Below are 16,073 nucleotides of genomic sequence, written 5' to 3' on the forward strand. Positions count from 1 at the left end.
TCTTCAGTGACCTTAACACGTCCGTACCTCTAGTACAGATGCTATGGGTACGGGTCCGTACCTCTAGCATCAACCTTAGAGAACAGCTTAACAAAATGCTAGAGGAATTACTTGGTAATAATTCAGATGTACAAGAAGTCAGACTTCATGTAGATTTGATACAGAAGCAAAACAAGTATCAGCAAGTGGTGCAACTTTAATAGGAATTAAGACATCTCATGGTGGTGTTTAGTTTATTAGTGCATCAGAAACTTCCAGGCAGGCGTCCTCCCATATTTGTTTGGCCTGCAGGCAGCTCTCTACTTGCTGACGGGAGCTTTCCAAGGCTTAATGGGCTGAGGCCTACCTGAGAGCCTGTCTTTAGCTGACAGATTATGTGTTTTGATGATCAGCTAATGAGTAAAAATGTTCGGAATGTTCTGTCTGCCGACCTGCTCTCCAAATATAACATTCCTGTAAGTCAGTTCCAGCGAATCAACGGTAACTTCATTACTGTGAAACCTCTCTAATGAAAGAGTTTGATGTGAGAAACACAATGCGCTAATTCTTCTGAGATTGTGATCTAATTTGGTGTCAGTTCGGTCTCAGACGTGACCAGAAACACGCATGTGAACACACACATGTAGACGTACAGTAGAGGATCAGAAGGCGTGGGGTTTCTTTGAAGTCTGCTGACACACACACATGGAAACACACACAGCTCTGGAGGCCAGCGGTGGAGACGTGCTGTGACTGGTACTCGTCTCCAGCAGCAGGCCTCGGGGGCTCTAGGTCCTGGCAAAGGTTTCCCAAAACAACTTCTTAGTTCTTACTTGATAAATCTCTTGCAAGTCTCTGATACAAAAAACATCATTAATCCCGTAATTGACGAAGAATTCTGCTGCGTCTTTCTTTGAAAAGCTCAACACCAAGGAAACACACGGGCAGATTTAAAGGAATAAGTTGCATTTTAATGGAAACACATTTATTTTCTTGCTGAAAGTTGCATTAGCAGATCGACTCCATTCTCATGTCTCTATGTAGCTTTAGCATAAAGCTAGCTTAGCATATCTGCAAAATCAACCTGGCTTAGTCAAAAAGTACCACAATCCACCAACCAGCAGCTCTAAAGCTCATTAATTCCCATTTGTTTAACCAGTATCAGCCTTCCTTAGCTGCCTCTCTGCCTTGAAAACAAAACCCATTCAAATTGAACACGTCAGCTCTGACTAGTCCGGCTAAACCAGATGTCTGCAGTCTTACGCAAAGACATCAAGAGGACGTCCCGGAACAACACGGTGGGTTGTACCCACTTGTCAACATGTTGGCTCTGGAAGTCAGAAATTCAAGATGCATTTTCATGTGCTTCTTTTTTTATCATTATTTATGACTAATTTGCACCTCATCAGTCACGGAGGTGAGAAATGTCAAATCGCATCGTAAATGTAACCTAGAATTAACAGCCGTCTGTCAATTAGAAGCTGCTGCACAGTCAGAGAAACCTGCTGTAAATCTCATACATGAACATTTTAAAGTATGACATAAGAGAAGACTAAAAACAAAGAATAAATCAAGCCGCAGTTTTGCCTTGGTGGAGTTTGTTTTGAATCAGATTCATGTCTAAACTGGCTCGAGTTTGTGACCAACTATACTAACCTTGACTACCAGTACAGACACGAGTACAGCTTGGTGAGGAAGTTTAGATTAGGTCTGATACAACTTTATTCTCTTTGCAGAGAGTACAGTGAAGGAAACTAATGTGTTAAAGTTCTGTGTGAGATGTACAGCATGAACAGACTAGAAACAGCAACACAAAAGACAAATGACAGAAGAGATGAATAAAAATGTCACAAGAATAGAGGCTCAGTTTTGCCGTTTTATCGTCAATTACAACTGTAAGAATTGAGCATGTGACTGATTTTCTTCTTCTATTTCACTTGCACTTTCACTAGACTAGATTAGATTCAGTGTCATTGTAACTGTACGTGGTACAAATAAGAAGACAATGAAAAGCAATGAATGAAACCAGTGTCCAAAAGTTGTGTATTTAAGAGAGGTATAAATTGGAAGTCAACCAAAACAAAAACATGGAGAATATTTTGAATTTTAAAAAGCGTTAGTTTAATGAAATGAACAAAAAAAATCAAATTGGATGAAGAAATCTCATTTATTTTGGGTCTTATTAGGAAGAAAATTAGAAACCGGTAGAGAGAGGGGCTGGTCTCCACCTTTTGCTTTATTAATCCATTTCCTAATCCTTTCAAAAAAACAACTAAGAATTGAGGGAAAAAAAGCAAAATCATCATCTTACATTTTTTCTTTTAATAGACTATCGACTGCAATATGCAGATATGTTCTGTGTGAACAGACTTGAAACAGAAACATGGCATTAGAGTAGATTGAAAATATAGAAAAGGTGGCACCACAGTTTTGCCCTTTTGGAGTTCATTTCAACCATTTCCCAAATTCTCCTAGCTGATCTGAATCAGCTTGAGTTGGTGACTGTACCAGCAACCAGTGCAGACACATACTAGTGTAAAAGGGCGTGTAAATTTAGATGAGATTAGATTTAGCTTTCTTGTCATTGCACAGACTACAAGTAAGAACACAACAAGATGCAGTGAAGGAAACCAGCATGCAGGCGTTGTTGTCATAAGAGTGTTGTGCAGATCTGCAGATAACCGCAAAATTGCCGAATTCGGAGACGCCGCGCCGCCATCTTGGTCTCACAGTTTCCGAGCGCCAGATAAATTATATGAGCTTTGACTTTTTCTCTCGTAAAAACCGTTCTGACTCACAGTGTTTTGACTGGGAGGAGCGGGACTCGGCTGAGAAGACGCTGCGCTGTCTGTAGCTGAAGGTTTGTTAAGTGAGCAAGCCAAATCTGCAGGTAGAGCTTTAAAAAAAAAAAAAAAAACAGAAGAAAGAAAGAGAAAGTTGGACTTCATCTGTCTGAATAGAAGCTTGTTTGTGCATGTACACAAACAAGGAACCTGAGTTTGAAGTGTGTGTTGTGTGTCAGAGCTATGGAATGCTGTCAGTGTGTGCCCGAGGCCATCTGCAGCAATGATTTATAACCCTGTCAAAGGAGTCTCTACTCTGTTTCTGTGGCTCTGATCTCCACTGCATCGCTAAAATACACCATATCTCAAAGTGCCGGGACATTCCCTGACACACAGCATTCCTCTATTCCAGCAGCAGACAAGGAAAAAGGGATGAAAGCAGGTAAAGGAATGTGAGGACAGGTTGAATCATTACTGTATTACATAAATAGATAAAGTGTGTCATGAAGAGTTTGAGGTGTTTTACCTTCAGGGCAGCAAACAGGTATTGTTTTTATTATCAATTAATCTGGTAATTACTTATTTTTTGGAAGAATATTTTTATCTCTGGGTGTTATTGGATACAGGCCACATTTGTAGATGAACGCTATTTTACTTTTCAGCATTATAGCGGTGAAGAATCATAATTATTTGGCAGGATCTCATACACATCAGTGGGCGAGGTGGCCGAATTAATCATAATAAGACAGCAAAACTTGCTGTCTGGCACAAAGTTAATCACTTTATGAAATTAAATAAAAGATACTTTCTACAATCCCCGATCTTTCATAATTACTCATTAATGAAAGGCAAAAAGCCCATTTCTTTCTCCCCATGGGAACGTCAAGGGGTTCATACACTTAGCAGTATAGCTGACCCAAACAGATTAAGGGAATTTCATGATTTACAACAAAATTACAATTTACCTGCCACCTCCTTCTACTTTTATTTACAATTGAGAACAGCAATGCGCACCTATGGCGTCCCATGGGGATGTATGTTAGAAGACCACCCTATTCACACCATCTTGAGCAAAGAAAATAATATTGGCATTGTCTCAAAGCTCTATGAAACTATAATTAAGGCTTCATTTAAACACCTCCCTATTGAACAACTTTGGAAAAACGAGCTCCAAGGTCATTCTGAATGGGACTGGGACCTTATCTGGTCCAATGTATGTTTGTCTTCTAGAAATCCAAATCATCAGGTGATCCATTACAAATTTATCCATAGGGCCTATCTTTATCCAAGAAGATTACATCTAATGAAACGCAAAGCTAATCCATACTGTGATTTTTGTTCAGACAATGTCATTGGTACCTTTCTCCATATGGTGTGGCACTGCCTTGAGGTTAACCGCTTCTGGCAAAACGTTGCTTCTATTCTATCGACTATAATGGGGAGAGAAATCCCACACACACAGAGGCTACTTCTGCTAAATGATACATCCAACTTTAATTTTACTATAAACAAACGCCGCCAAATTCTAGCTGGTCTCACAGTTGCAAAAAAAAATCATAGCACGTCGTTGGAAGCTTAGGCGGCCTCTGGATGTGGAGGGATGGCTCTCATCATTCCAAGAAATTGCACATTTAGAACTATCAACAGCCCGCATACACAGTGCCAAATGCGCAAATATTACCTGTTGGTAGCCTAGCCGCACTAGACAACCCACGGCAACGAATTTAATTCTCTGCCAGGGTGGGTCTAGTTACCCTCCATAAGGCTCGAGGCTGGATTCTCCTAAAACTGGCCGGACCAATCACCATGAAGTGTAGAGTCAGAAGGCGGGCGTAACTAAGTGATGACAGAGGCACGACGATTCTGACAGAAACAACTGGTGCACAATAAACAGTTATCTTTCGACTCGGCTTTGGCCACAGCCCTTAAAGATTTGAAGCTAAAATTCAACTTGAAAGATAAACAAAGGACGTCACTGAAGTGTTTCATTGAGAAGAAAGACGTATTTGGACTTATGCCGACAGGATATGGCAAATCCTTACTACACCAGTTGGCTCCGCTGGTTGGGAAGCTAACTGGACTTAGCCACAATCCGCCGGTGCTCTAGGAACTACGTCAGCCTATTCGTTGCGTTGATTGGTTGTATACCTACCCAGTTGCTGCAGAGGGATTTGATAGACAACCTTTTAGCCCGCCTCCCTCCCTGTCGAGCTTCCCTAGACCCTTGTGCCTTCAGAAACATGGGTGTAGCGTGGCGAGGCTAACCTGTTGGTCTAACCTGTTACATAAAATCCAATGTCTCTGTGAAATATAACTCTGAATATGCCTGATCAATCAATTTGTCATGGATTATACATATACCATATGTAGAACCAATATTGCTTTGTAACTTGTTATATGTATCTACATAATTATGAATGTGTGAATGCAAATATATGTTATTTGTTTTTAATATATAACTCTGTTTATTTGAATAATTTCTGCAGTTAAAGTCCTACTTTGATCAAACCCAATGTAACACAGGGTCTGGGATAAAAGAGATGTGCATCTAATGTAATGAAATGCCTGACATGTAAAACCAATGTATGTAGCACAACTCAATAAAAAAATCAATCAGTATTTTTGCCACTTTTTTGTTTGTTTCTATGCTTATCTCCTATCTGCTCTGTGCCTGCAATTCAGCTGAAAAGTCACAGAATTTTTGTCGCATGACTGTCAGACGCAGCCCAGTCACCCTTGACGTTACGGTTACACAAAGGGACACAGAATTTTTAGTTTTTTACAGGATCTTTTTAATGCAAACGGCATATTTTTGGTGAAATTTTAAATGAGACATGTAAAATAAATGGATTTGGTTATTTTTCCAAACCTGACAAATGATTAGCTCGTTGTTACATTGAATATCTGACAGTTGTATTCTATTTTTGCTGGTTTTGGCTCTAATAAATGGTGTCATTTTTTTATAAGGCATGCCTTCCAAATCCGCCGGCAGTTTGTAGGGTACAGGTGAATAAAACAGCTCCACATTTGCAATGTTTTGTCCATGTGCTTGTCTGCAAAATAAAATAGCAAAGACTTAGTAGACAAATACACATCTACTACTTTTGCAAAATGAATGTTCATCGCATTGCTTACCTAAAACTTGAGATAAAACCAAATACAGAGGCTCAGAATGATTGGCGTGCTAGGTTGATTCCTACATTTGAAAAGCAATGTTAATTTTCTCAGATGTATCTTTTTTACTTTCACTTTTAAAACTTAAACATTTCTATCACAGTTTCCTGCAGCTGAATTGTCATAATTAAACAGCTGGAATCAGGCTTTTGGGAATTGTTTTGCAATAAATTATTCAACTGGATTGATTAAACGGCTGTACTAGGTGTTGGCTGCATGGACGGAAAGACAGGTTTACTGGGTGTTCAGGTGATCCTCTACAAAGAAATTTCAAGTCTTTCTCTCTCTTCTTTTAACCATTCTTCTCTCATCTCTTCTTCCAGTTTGTGTGCACGGTCATCGCCATCCTCCTGCATTACTTCTACATGTGCACCTTCGCCTGGATGTTCGTTGAGGGGCTTCATATCTACCGCATGCTGACGGAGCTGAGGAACATCAACCACGGGCACATGAGGTTCTACTACGCCATGGGCTGGGGCATCCCGGCTATTATCACCGGTAAGACTAAACACTCAGAAATAAGAAATAAACACTCACACAGCCTCAGAGGCAGAACCAGGGAAGGCGGCGGGTTAATCAGAGCAGATTCATGTCCAAACTTGTCTCTTCTGACGAAATCCTCGTGGGAAGATGATTGAAAATCGCATCATAAAAAAGAGACACGATAAGGGACAGATATTGCTGACTTGGATGTACACAATCTGGCAAAGTAAGACAAAAACATAAATTTCAGATACGAGGAAAAGAACCATCAGATTACAATGGAGAAGAGTCTTGTCAAGCCACTTGAAGAATTTGTCATTTTATTTGTTTTGTATACCTAAAATGTCAACCATCTAATACACATATTAGTGCCACTTTTCCATGCCCGTCACTTTAATAACCGTTCAATTGTACAAGGTGACAGTGATGTAATGACAGTCTTGGATGCCGAGGTAGCTTATTGGATTAGACTTTTATATTGAGATAAAAAATCTACTATGTTTGTAAACCTTAAATAGATCAAAACATTAGCAACGACATTGATAAATGATAAATGCTTCTTGGATGGTCCCATTTCCCAAGTTAAGAAGTTGTTTTTCCAGCATTGGCACATTTCTGTGCTTTTATGTTGAAATGCAGAAAAAACCTGGATGCTACAAAGGAGATAGATTGTCTTTTATTGCCCAAATTTTGAAACAACCACCAGTAGCGCTGAAATTTTGCTTCACATGGCTTGTTATCAGGATTTCTGCTAGAAAAAACTTTTTGAACGAATCTAGGTCAGTCTACGTGTACAGCAGCTGACGTTTACAACCTAATTCAAATTACATGCTAGCAAATGCAATGAGTGTATTTGCACCATCATTTAAATTTCTTACTGTCAGCCATTTGTTTTCATCTGCCACGTTAATGTAGCCTAGCCGTGCTAGACAACCCACGGCAACAAATTTAATTCTCTGCCAGGGTGGGTCTAGTTACCCTCAGTAAGCCTCGAGGCTGGATGCTCCTAAAACTGGCCGACGAATCACCATGAAGTGTAGAGTCAGAAGGCAGGCATAACTAAGTGACGACAGAGGCACGACGATTCTGACAGAAACAACCGGAAACAACTAGCCTAGCCGCGCTAGACAACCCACGGCAACGAATTTAATTCTCTGCCAGGGTCGACAACAGAAACGACAACAGCCGTTGAGCTCCATTAGCACCGACTCTGAATAATCTTTCTGTTAACATGTCTGTAATATACTTGAGCTTCACCCATTGACTGTATAAATAAGGCTTCACCGAACCTCTGATTTCCGGTGCTCTACGTAGGAACTCCGTCAGCCTATTCGCTGCACTGATTGGTTGTATACCTACCCAATTGCTGCAGAGTGATTTGAAAGACAACCTTTTAGCCCGCCTCCCTCCCTGTCGAGAGTTCCTAGACCCTTGCGTCTTCAGACCTGGGTCTAGCGCGGCTAGGCTAACGTTAATGCACATATGAAGTCATTAATTCTGTTTTGATCAATTTTGAGTTGTCGTTCTGACCACTACTGGAAGTTTTCCAACAAATTTTTCATATTTTTGCAACACCACGACTGCACTTGAAGATAAACGAGGGAAACTCACAGAAATACAAGAAGAATTCAGAGAATGTGCAATAATTGTTATCTCATGATGTTTAACAGTCTAAACTCCAAGCAGTTATTAGGCATTTATAGTCACGTTTTTACTCACAGCGGACTTATTTTTCACTGTTTTCCCGAAAGTGCCATTTATTTTATTATTTACAGAATCAGATTTTAGCAAAATGTTTATTTTTTGCAAATCATTAAATGAGACATGCAGAATAAAGTGATTTTTTTATAAAATGTCACAACTTTAAACTCAGTTTCATTGCATTTTATGCCACAACTGAATATTTTAAGAACTGTCGGAAAGTGGATAATCGGATAATTCCTGCATTTTTTTTGGCTTAGATAAATGGAAAAATGTTGCCAATTTTTCAAATTTAACATGCCTTTCTGACTTTCCAGTAGATATTGGGGTTCAGAGGGTTAATGCAGAGGTTCTCTTGGGAAAGAAATCTACATATTTTGTGGAAGTTAAGAGAGCTGGGAAAACAATCACAACGGAGCATAAAAAGAAGAAGAGGAAGAAAAAGTCATAACAAGTGAAAGAAGAAAACTACTCTGAAATCTAAAGCTCTGTATATGTGTTGTCTGTGTGTGTGCAGGTTTGGCGGTCGGCCTCGATCCTCAGGGATATGGAAATCCAGACTTCTGCTGGCTTTCTGTCCACGACACGCTCATCTGGAGCTTCATAGGACCCATCTTTGTAGTCGTCCTGGTGTGTAGTTTAATGCCGCCTCTTTTACAGCTGTCTAACCTGACCTTTAATGAAATCGCAGGAAGATTTACTAGCGTTGCCTGCAGTAATTTTCAGCTGGAACGCGCCAAAGATTTATTTGAAATGTGATACTATGTGAAATGCATTGAAAGGCAGTTGTGTGACTTACCAATCACAGCCTTTAGTGAGACTAAAGAGAGTTTCCGACTATGTGAAAGCGAAAAAGGATATAGAATTCAAAATGACATGACCTTTCTCCATCTTGTTTTAAAGGTGAACATTGTCATCTTCATTCTGGCTGCTAAGGCCTCCTGTGGTCGCAGGCAGAAGGCTGTAGAGAAATCAGGAGCCATGTAAGTTTCATATTCACATTAGCTATCGCACAAACACTCTAAAAACATAAAATACTTAAAAATGTGTGTGTATGTGTGTGTGTGTGTGTCTTGCCTCAGTCCTGCCCTGCGTATAGCCTTCATCCTCCTGCTGCTCATCAGCGCCACCTGGCTGCTCGGTCTGTGGGCAGTCAACAGCGATGTGATGATCTTCCACTATCTGTTTGCTGGATTCTGCTGTTTACAGGTAACACTGTTGTTCAGCCTCAGTAATCCATACACATTCTGCTGTTTTCCATGCATGAATTTGAGTTTACCCTTTCTCCTCTCTCTTTTGCTTTCTTCACAGGGAATCTTCATTTTCTTCTTCCACATAGTCTTCAACAAAGACGTGAGGAAAAACCTCAAGAACGTCTTCACAGGAAAGAAGAGCATTCCAGACGAATCCAGCACCACGAGAGCCTCCTTACTCACAGTAAGTGGAAAGATAAACACATTCTTTAAAGATTTCTGCAGGATTTTTTTATCAGATTATACCATGTCACGTCTCAGTAGTTCATAGCTTTCTTTTGAGCCTTCTGAATGCTGCTTTTTATTTGCTGATGTCCCATTTTCACTCACTGTGGGCTCATTTTTCACTGCATTATGAAGTCCAGCACCTCTATGGAAACAGAGAGAGAACTCAAACATGTCTTTTGCGCAGTAAAGTGAAGTTGTAATGCCATAAATCATTTTTAAAAGGATGAAATTATTTGATTATTCATTATGCAAAAATTGAAAAAACCTGGAATCAACACGTGCAACATTTCTGAGTGAAATGTTAACAACACTTAGAAATGAATGGTGGCCCTATGTACTATGGATATTTTACTACTTACATTTTTAATTTTTTTCCAAACTATTTGCTCTGTGTATACACCACCTGCAGTTCAGCTGATAAACGCCTGAATTTTTGTCACGTGATTGTTTGTCGTAGCTGATTCAGTAGTAGCTTCACGGTTGCACCAAGATGCGCAGAATGTTTTATATTTAACAGAAACTGTTTAGGACAAACTGTTTTTTTTGGTGACTTTTTGGTAGAGACATATAAAATGTACTGATTTTGAACTATCATGACTTTAAGCTTGGATCTGATGGAGCTTCCCAATTAACACACTCACATACAGTTTAAAATCCTAGACTTGTCGTTTTTACAGATTCTGGCTTGAAGAAATGGTGTAATTTGGTCCATTTTCAAACCTACTGTTGGGTTTTTGGGGTTCAGAGGGTTAAAATATGCTTTGTGACCTGATTGTAATTTTAAATATAATCTCTGTCATAGCATTTTTGTTGGCTGAGTAAAAACTGAGTTACATTTGTTTATTATTCTCTGTCTGACCCTTCTGCTCTTTCTTTCCCCCTTTATCCTCAGCGGTCTCTCAATTGCAACAACACCTACACTGAGGATGGCCCGCTATACCGCTCTGGTATCGGCGAGTCCACTGTGTCCCTGGACAGTACGCTCAGGTCAGCCAAGAGCCGCAGCAGCTACCTGGCTTATACACTCAGGTACAACACGCTCACTGACCGCATGGCTGCTTCTACTACACTGCTGCATGATGGCTGAGTGTTTGTGTGGACATCTCTTTTCAAATTTCTTCCTGTGTACCCTTTTCTGCATGTTGATTGTTTAAAGTCTCACACTTACTAACACTCCCGAAGTCCCTATTTTACATGCACACTTTACATTTTTGCACACACTCTGTCTTCCTGCCCTTATTCTCCAGTTTATTCACTGAATTTCTCTATATTTGGAGGGTGTTTCTGTCATTTCTCCCCCACATGCATGTTGCCACATAACAGCACCTGTATTGTAAAGTATTAGTGCTTGCTTGAAACCATACTGAGGTTTGCCAGTGCATGGCGCATGGCCTGGTTGCAAAAAAACCCGATACACACATATAGGAAAAGACATATCAACTTTTACTGAAAACCACCAAGTCAACAAAACACAGTAGTGACAATATTCACCCACAATATTCATACACAATGTTGTTTTGTTCTGTGCTGTGTGCAGTGATTAAACTGATAATGTTGTTTATGTGAGGTTTGATCGGGTACATGATTTGCAGAACTGGGTTTTCATCATGAATGCACAAGAAAATGACATTTTTTTTATTTTTGAAATTAATAAAAATGCCAACATAGCTGAGTTATTTAGTGATAATGTGATATATTCAAAGCACTAGAACAGACAGATAACGAGTAACAACAGTTTCAGCAAAAGCTGAACATTTTAATATTTGTGAAGGTAAAATTTTCAACAGAGTTGCATCAAAATACATTCGTTTTAGCTAAATTCCTGCAAAAACAAATGTATTTCTTGCTGATTTAGTTTTTGTTTGGCGTAGCTAATTGGTATCTCACTGTATCTACCTGTCAAAATCTTGCAATTTTTACAATATTTAAAACAATGTTTTTTTTAAAGAGATGCTATAAACTTTTGTCGAAAAGGAGACAAAGGTTGAATAAATGTACTACAGAAACAAAATTTAGAATTAGTGCATATAGCATTGTGTTCATTGGCTAATGCTAGCTTTTTAGCTCATGAAATATTACAACTGCATTGTGGGCTAAAAATGATAAAATGTACATTTATGTAATTAAATGATAACATGCTAAAGATTGAAATGACTGGACAGACAGACAATTATTATTTTGCAATGTTTTAAACTTGGTGAAGGTACAATTTACTGCCGAACTACTGTATTAGTTTAGGCTAGGAGCTAGCAAAAACTAACTTTAGCTGGGGGTAGTTACTTGGTGTCTTTGGAAATCTTCCAATGTGAAAAATAGATTTTTTTTGTGACGTTTATGAAATTATGGGTCAATTTAATCTTTAAATACGTCAACTAGTTTAAATCATTTTCACTTCTAAATAGAAATCTAACATATACCTATATATTTGAAGAATATCAGGTAATTTTGTATTTTCTTAAAATTGAATTGTATTGACCCAAAAGTCCATTGTCAAATCTACAATTTAGCTTAGTACAGCTTGCTAAAAAGCATTTTATTTTGAGCTGATATATAATTTCAGCTATGTGCACCTAATAAAATAGCAGCTGAGTGTTTGTGACACTATCCTGCCGTGTGGAAAATAGTTTCTCGTCATAGAAAGATTAATAAAACTTACTAAAGATACTATAATCCTGATAATTAGCATTTTGTTCCATTCTAGCACTGGTCTGATAGCAATAGCTTCTCTCTGTCATTGTCACTAACAGAGAAATTTAGTATAATTTCATGCAAAATGTTGAATACTGTAGTGGTGCAGGTGTGGTCCTGGATGAAAATTGACATTTTCAGATAAATCCTTCCCAGAACTTTTTTAAAAAATTAAATCTCAGGGTATGTCACCTGTATATCTTGTTCAGCCGTGTGTTTTCAGTGTATCACAGACATGTTTTCATTGCAGTGGAGTGATGTTACATATACCTGATGTTTACAGAGCAGTTTTACAGAATCGAGGTTAGGTCTGACTGTACGCCTCAGCTCGTAAAGCTGTCATCTGGGTATTACAAGCCGAAGCTAGGGTCAATGAGAGCAAAAACGCCGAGGGGAAAAGAGATATGGCGTGCTGCCTGAACGAGACTCAATGAAAGACATAGATAAGAGTTAGGTGAGGGAAAAGAGAGAGCAGGACAAAGGAGGGTAAGGCAGATTGGATTGTACCTGTGGAGGTGGGAATATCTGCAGACTTGTTATTCCCTGCAGCTGCTGGCAGCTGTTTCCAGACGCTCCTCTTAGATCAGCCATCCGACAGGTCAGAGACTCCAGTAGCATTTTTGCCCTCAAGCCAATTTCTCAGTCCAATCTGGAATAAACGATGGCATGTGGAAGGACAGGAGAGGAGAAAAATGACTGAGAACTTCTTCCACTTATCATTTGGCAATTATAGTCCATCAGATAAGAGAAGGTGATTATAAAAGTTAAAAGCTGCTATGATATGTGCACTTTACGTTTTTGCCTAAAGTATTTAACCACTAATAGATCAGAGCAGATAAAGATCTAGGTTTCATCCTGTCACTCACATATATTGTTTGAAAATTCACCAAAAATAAACAATTTTTAGTAACCAGATTCCGTAAAAACTAAAAATTCTGGGCTCTTTGATGCACCTGGAAAACCATTAGTGGCTCAGCTGCAGCCAACAGTCACAGGGCAAAAATTCAGAGACTTTTTGGCTCAGCTGCTGGATGTGTTTATACAAAGCAGACAGGAGACAAGTATGAAAACAAATTAAAAGTCTAAATTGTAAAGTATCTATAGTATCAACTCAACATTTTTCCTGTATTGTCAACACTTTTGGGATCTTTTTTCCTGTTTTTGTTTTTATGATTTATGGCATTTTAAATTAGTCTTAGAGCACAAGAGACATTTGTGAGTTCTTTCTACTCTTAGCTATAATTCTGCTGTTTCCATAGAGGTACAGGACTTTATATTGCAGTAAGAAATGATTCCACAGTGAGCAAAAAACACTCAAACTTCTTGGATCACAGATTCAACAATGAATTCCCCTGCGTATATCCGTCAGTGGCCATCAAGCAGACAGTTTATTGACTCTAACCTGACCCAAACACACCTGAACAACTATTTCATAACCTGCTTTGTCTTTGTTGAAGCAGTCAACAGGAGCAGATGTTTTATGAGGGACGGCTAGTGTTTCAGCTGTTGAATATTAGTCGTATAAAACCACGAGTTAGGGCTTGAAGCAATGCTGTACTTCCCCTCTAAATCCCCACCTCTGCTTTTCCACTCCCATTTCTCTCTCTTGCCTTCCTGTCCTTCTCTTCCTTTCTCCCATCTTTGTCTTTTAAGGGAGGAGTCTGGTCAGAAGCCCAGTGTGTCTTCAGGAACAGCTAAAGGACACACCGATCTGGATGGACCTCTGTTCCACAGGAACGGCACCAAAGGAGATGGTTAGTTTTTCATTTGCATACATGTGATTATACATATCTCTGTACTGTATTATTAGAGGTAACCAGTTTATATCCTGCTTCTTGTCCCCATCAGACTCTGACTCAGACAGTGAGCTGTCAGTTGATGAACACAGCTCTTCCTACGCCTCCTCCCACTCCTCTGACAGTGAGGATGATGACATTGATGTCAAGCCAAAGTGGAACAATGAGAGGCCTCTTCACAGCACCCCGAAAGGTAGAAATAAATTTAATTTATTTAAGAGTATTACCAGAAAAAAATGTTAAGGTGCTTTTTTTTTTAGCACAAAGCACATGAGAGGTATTAAACTATTTAAAGAAATTTGTGATTGAATACATTTGATTGAATAAATGACAATATGCTACAAATTCAAAGCAATGGAAAAGACAGAGAATTAGTTTGCAGAACATTAAACACAACATTATTTATAACCTTCATGAAGGCATCGGTTTTAGCTAGGGGCTAGCATAAACTAACTTAAGCTTGGTGTAGCTAATGAGTATCTTGGGGTATTTTTGTCTGCAGTATTTAAAACATTTAAAATAAGTAATTATTTTAATTTTAATTTAATTATTTTAAATTAAAATTAAAAACACTGCAGAAATAAACATGTTTTATTTATTTATAGTGTGTAGCATTGTGTCCACTAGCTCATGCTAGCTCTTTAGCATAAAGTATAGGCACCTAGCAATAGTTCAGATGTTGAAGCAGTTCAGTATTGAAGCCTCTTAATTCACTTGAGATTTGCCACACTACATAAGAAATAGGTTTAATTTAGTATAAATAAACAATATGTTAAACCATATTATAGTAATATTGGTTGCTGCTTTACATTAACTGTACTGTAATTAACATCTGAAATTTACCATTCTATATAAAAAATTTGCATCACTTGTAAAGTATTAATGTGTTACAGCATATTTATTGTACTATATACATGTACACATGCTTTTTGATCATTACTAAAAGGAAATAGAATAAAGTGAAATTTTGTGTCCTTGTCCTGTTACCAGGCGATTCAGTGGCCAATCATGTGAAGCGTTACTGGCCAACGGAGGCCACCACAGCCAGTGACAGCGAGGATCCAGGCGGGGCAGAGAGGCTGAGGGTGGAGACCAAAGTGAATGTGGAGCTTCACCCCGAGAATAAACTGAACCATGTTGGTGAAAGAGAGAGGGAGGCTCTGCAGGAAGGAGACAAACAGACGTCCAGCAATGCTAAAGAGTCAGCACCAGCTGGTCAACCCAACAGTAACCACCAACCAGAGCAGAGGAAAGGTGAGGACGGAGAATCTGATTTTAAAGCGAGCTGAATTCATTTAATCTGAAATTTTCTAACACAAATCTCTCGTTCTACTCAGGTATCTTGAAGAACAAGATCAGCTACCCTCCTCCGCTCACTGACAAAAACATGAAGAACCGTCTGAGGGAGAAGCTCAGCGACTACAACTCCCCCACCATCACCTCGCCTCCTCCCAACAACAACAACACCTCCTCCCCGCCTCCGTCCTCCGTCAACATCATGACGCCTTCGCCGCGGCCGCCTTCACTGGCCTCCAACGAAGGTAGCCGAGTGGGAAACCACGACGGCAGCTCCATCATCAAGCCGCCCATCGCACCGAGACCTCAGATCCCCATCGGGCCGCCACCGGCTGGAATCTACAGGGAAACCAACGGGGGAGTAGCCATGCACTTGAAGTCAGGGACGGTCAATGGAGGCAACGAGTCTGATTCAGAGTAAGAGAAGAAAGTCGGCATGTAGCATTGATAATTCCAATAACAACAACACTCCTATTCATTTGTGTAACTTACTGTAACCCTCTGAGCCCCAAAACCTATTGGTGGGTTTGAAAAGCACATCGTCTTTCAGGAAAAAAGCAAAAATTAGACCATTTACCTGAGCCAGAGACTGAAAAAACCGAAAGAATCGTCTGATTTTCAAATTTGTAATGGTCCTTGAGCAACTCATCTGTGAACTATAGTTAACCAAACATAAGCTACTCAAAATTACT

General features: G+C 39.3%; 1 protein-coding gene across 8 annotated transcripts in view; it reads left to right on the top strand.

The window, feature by feature from the left end:
• Positions 1-16,073, top strand: part of celsr1a (cadherin EGF LAG seven-pass G-type receptor 1a) — a 126,893-nt gene that overhangs the window by 108,609 nt on the left and 2,211 nt on the right. For 7 of the 8 annotated variants that reach the window (XM_051946259.1, XM_051946251.1, XM_051946263.1 and 4 more), the window contains 10 exons: positions 6,260-6,434; positions 8,638-8,750; positions 9,024-9,103; positions 9,203-9,329; positions 9,432-9,557; positions 10,494-10,630; positions 13,943-14,043; positions 14,138-14,278; positions 15,076-15,339; positions 15,423-15,798. In XM_051946259.1, coding sequence (XP_051802219.1) covers positions 6,260-6,434; positions 8,638-8,750; positions 9,024-9,103; positions 9,203-9,329; positions 9,432-9,557; positions 10,494-10,630; positions 13,943-14,043; positions 14,138-14,278; positions 15,076-15,339; positions 15,423-15,798 — 1,640 coding nt within the window. The remainder of the gene's footprint in view (positions 1-6,259; positions 6,435-8,637; positions 8,751-9,023; positions 9,104-9,202; positions 9,330-9,431; positions 9,558-10,493; positions 10,631-13,942; positions 14,044-14,137; positions 14,279-15,075; positions 15,340-15,422; positions 15,799-16,073) is intronic. The other variant, XM_051946264.1, reaches the window with a different exon arrangement.

Source organism: Acanthochromis polyacanthus, chromosome 1 (assembly GCF_021347895.1).
Source record: "Acanthochromis polyacanthus isolate Apoly-LR-REF ecotype Palm Island chromosome 1, KAUST_Apoly_ChrSc, whole genome shotgun sequence".
Taxonomy (NCBI): domain Eukaryota; kingdom Metazoa; phylum Chordata; class Actinopteri; family Pomacentridae; genus Acanthochromis; species Acanthochromis polyacanthus.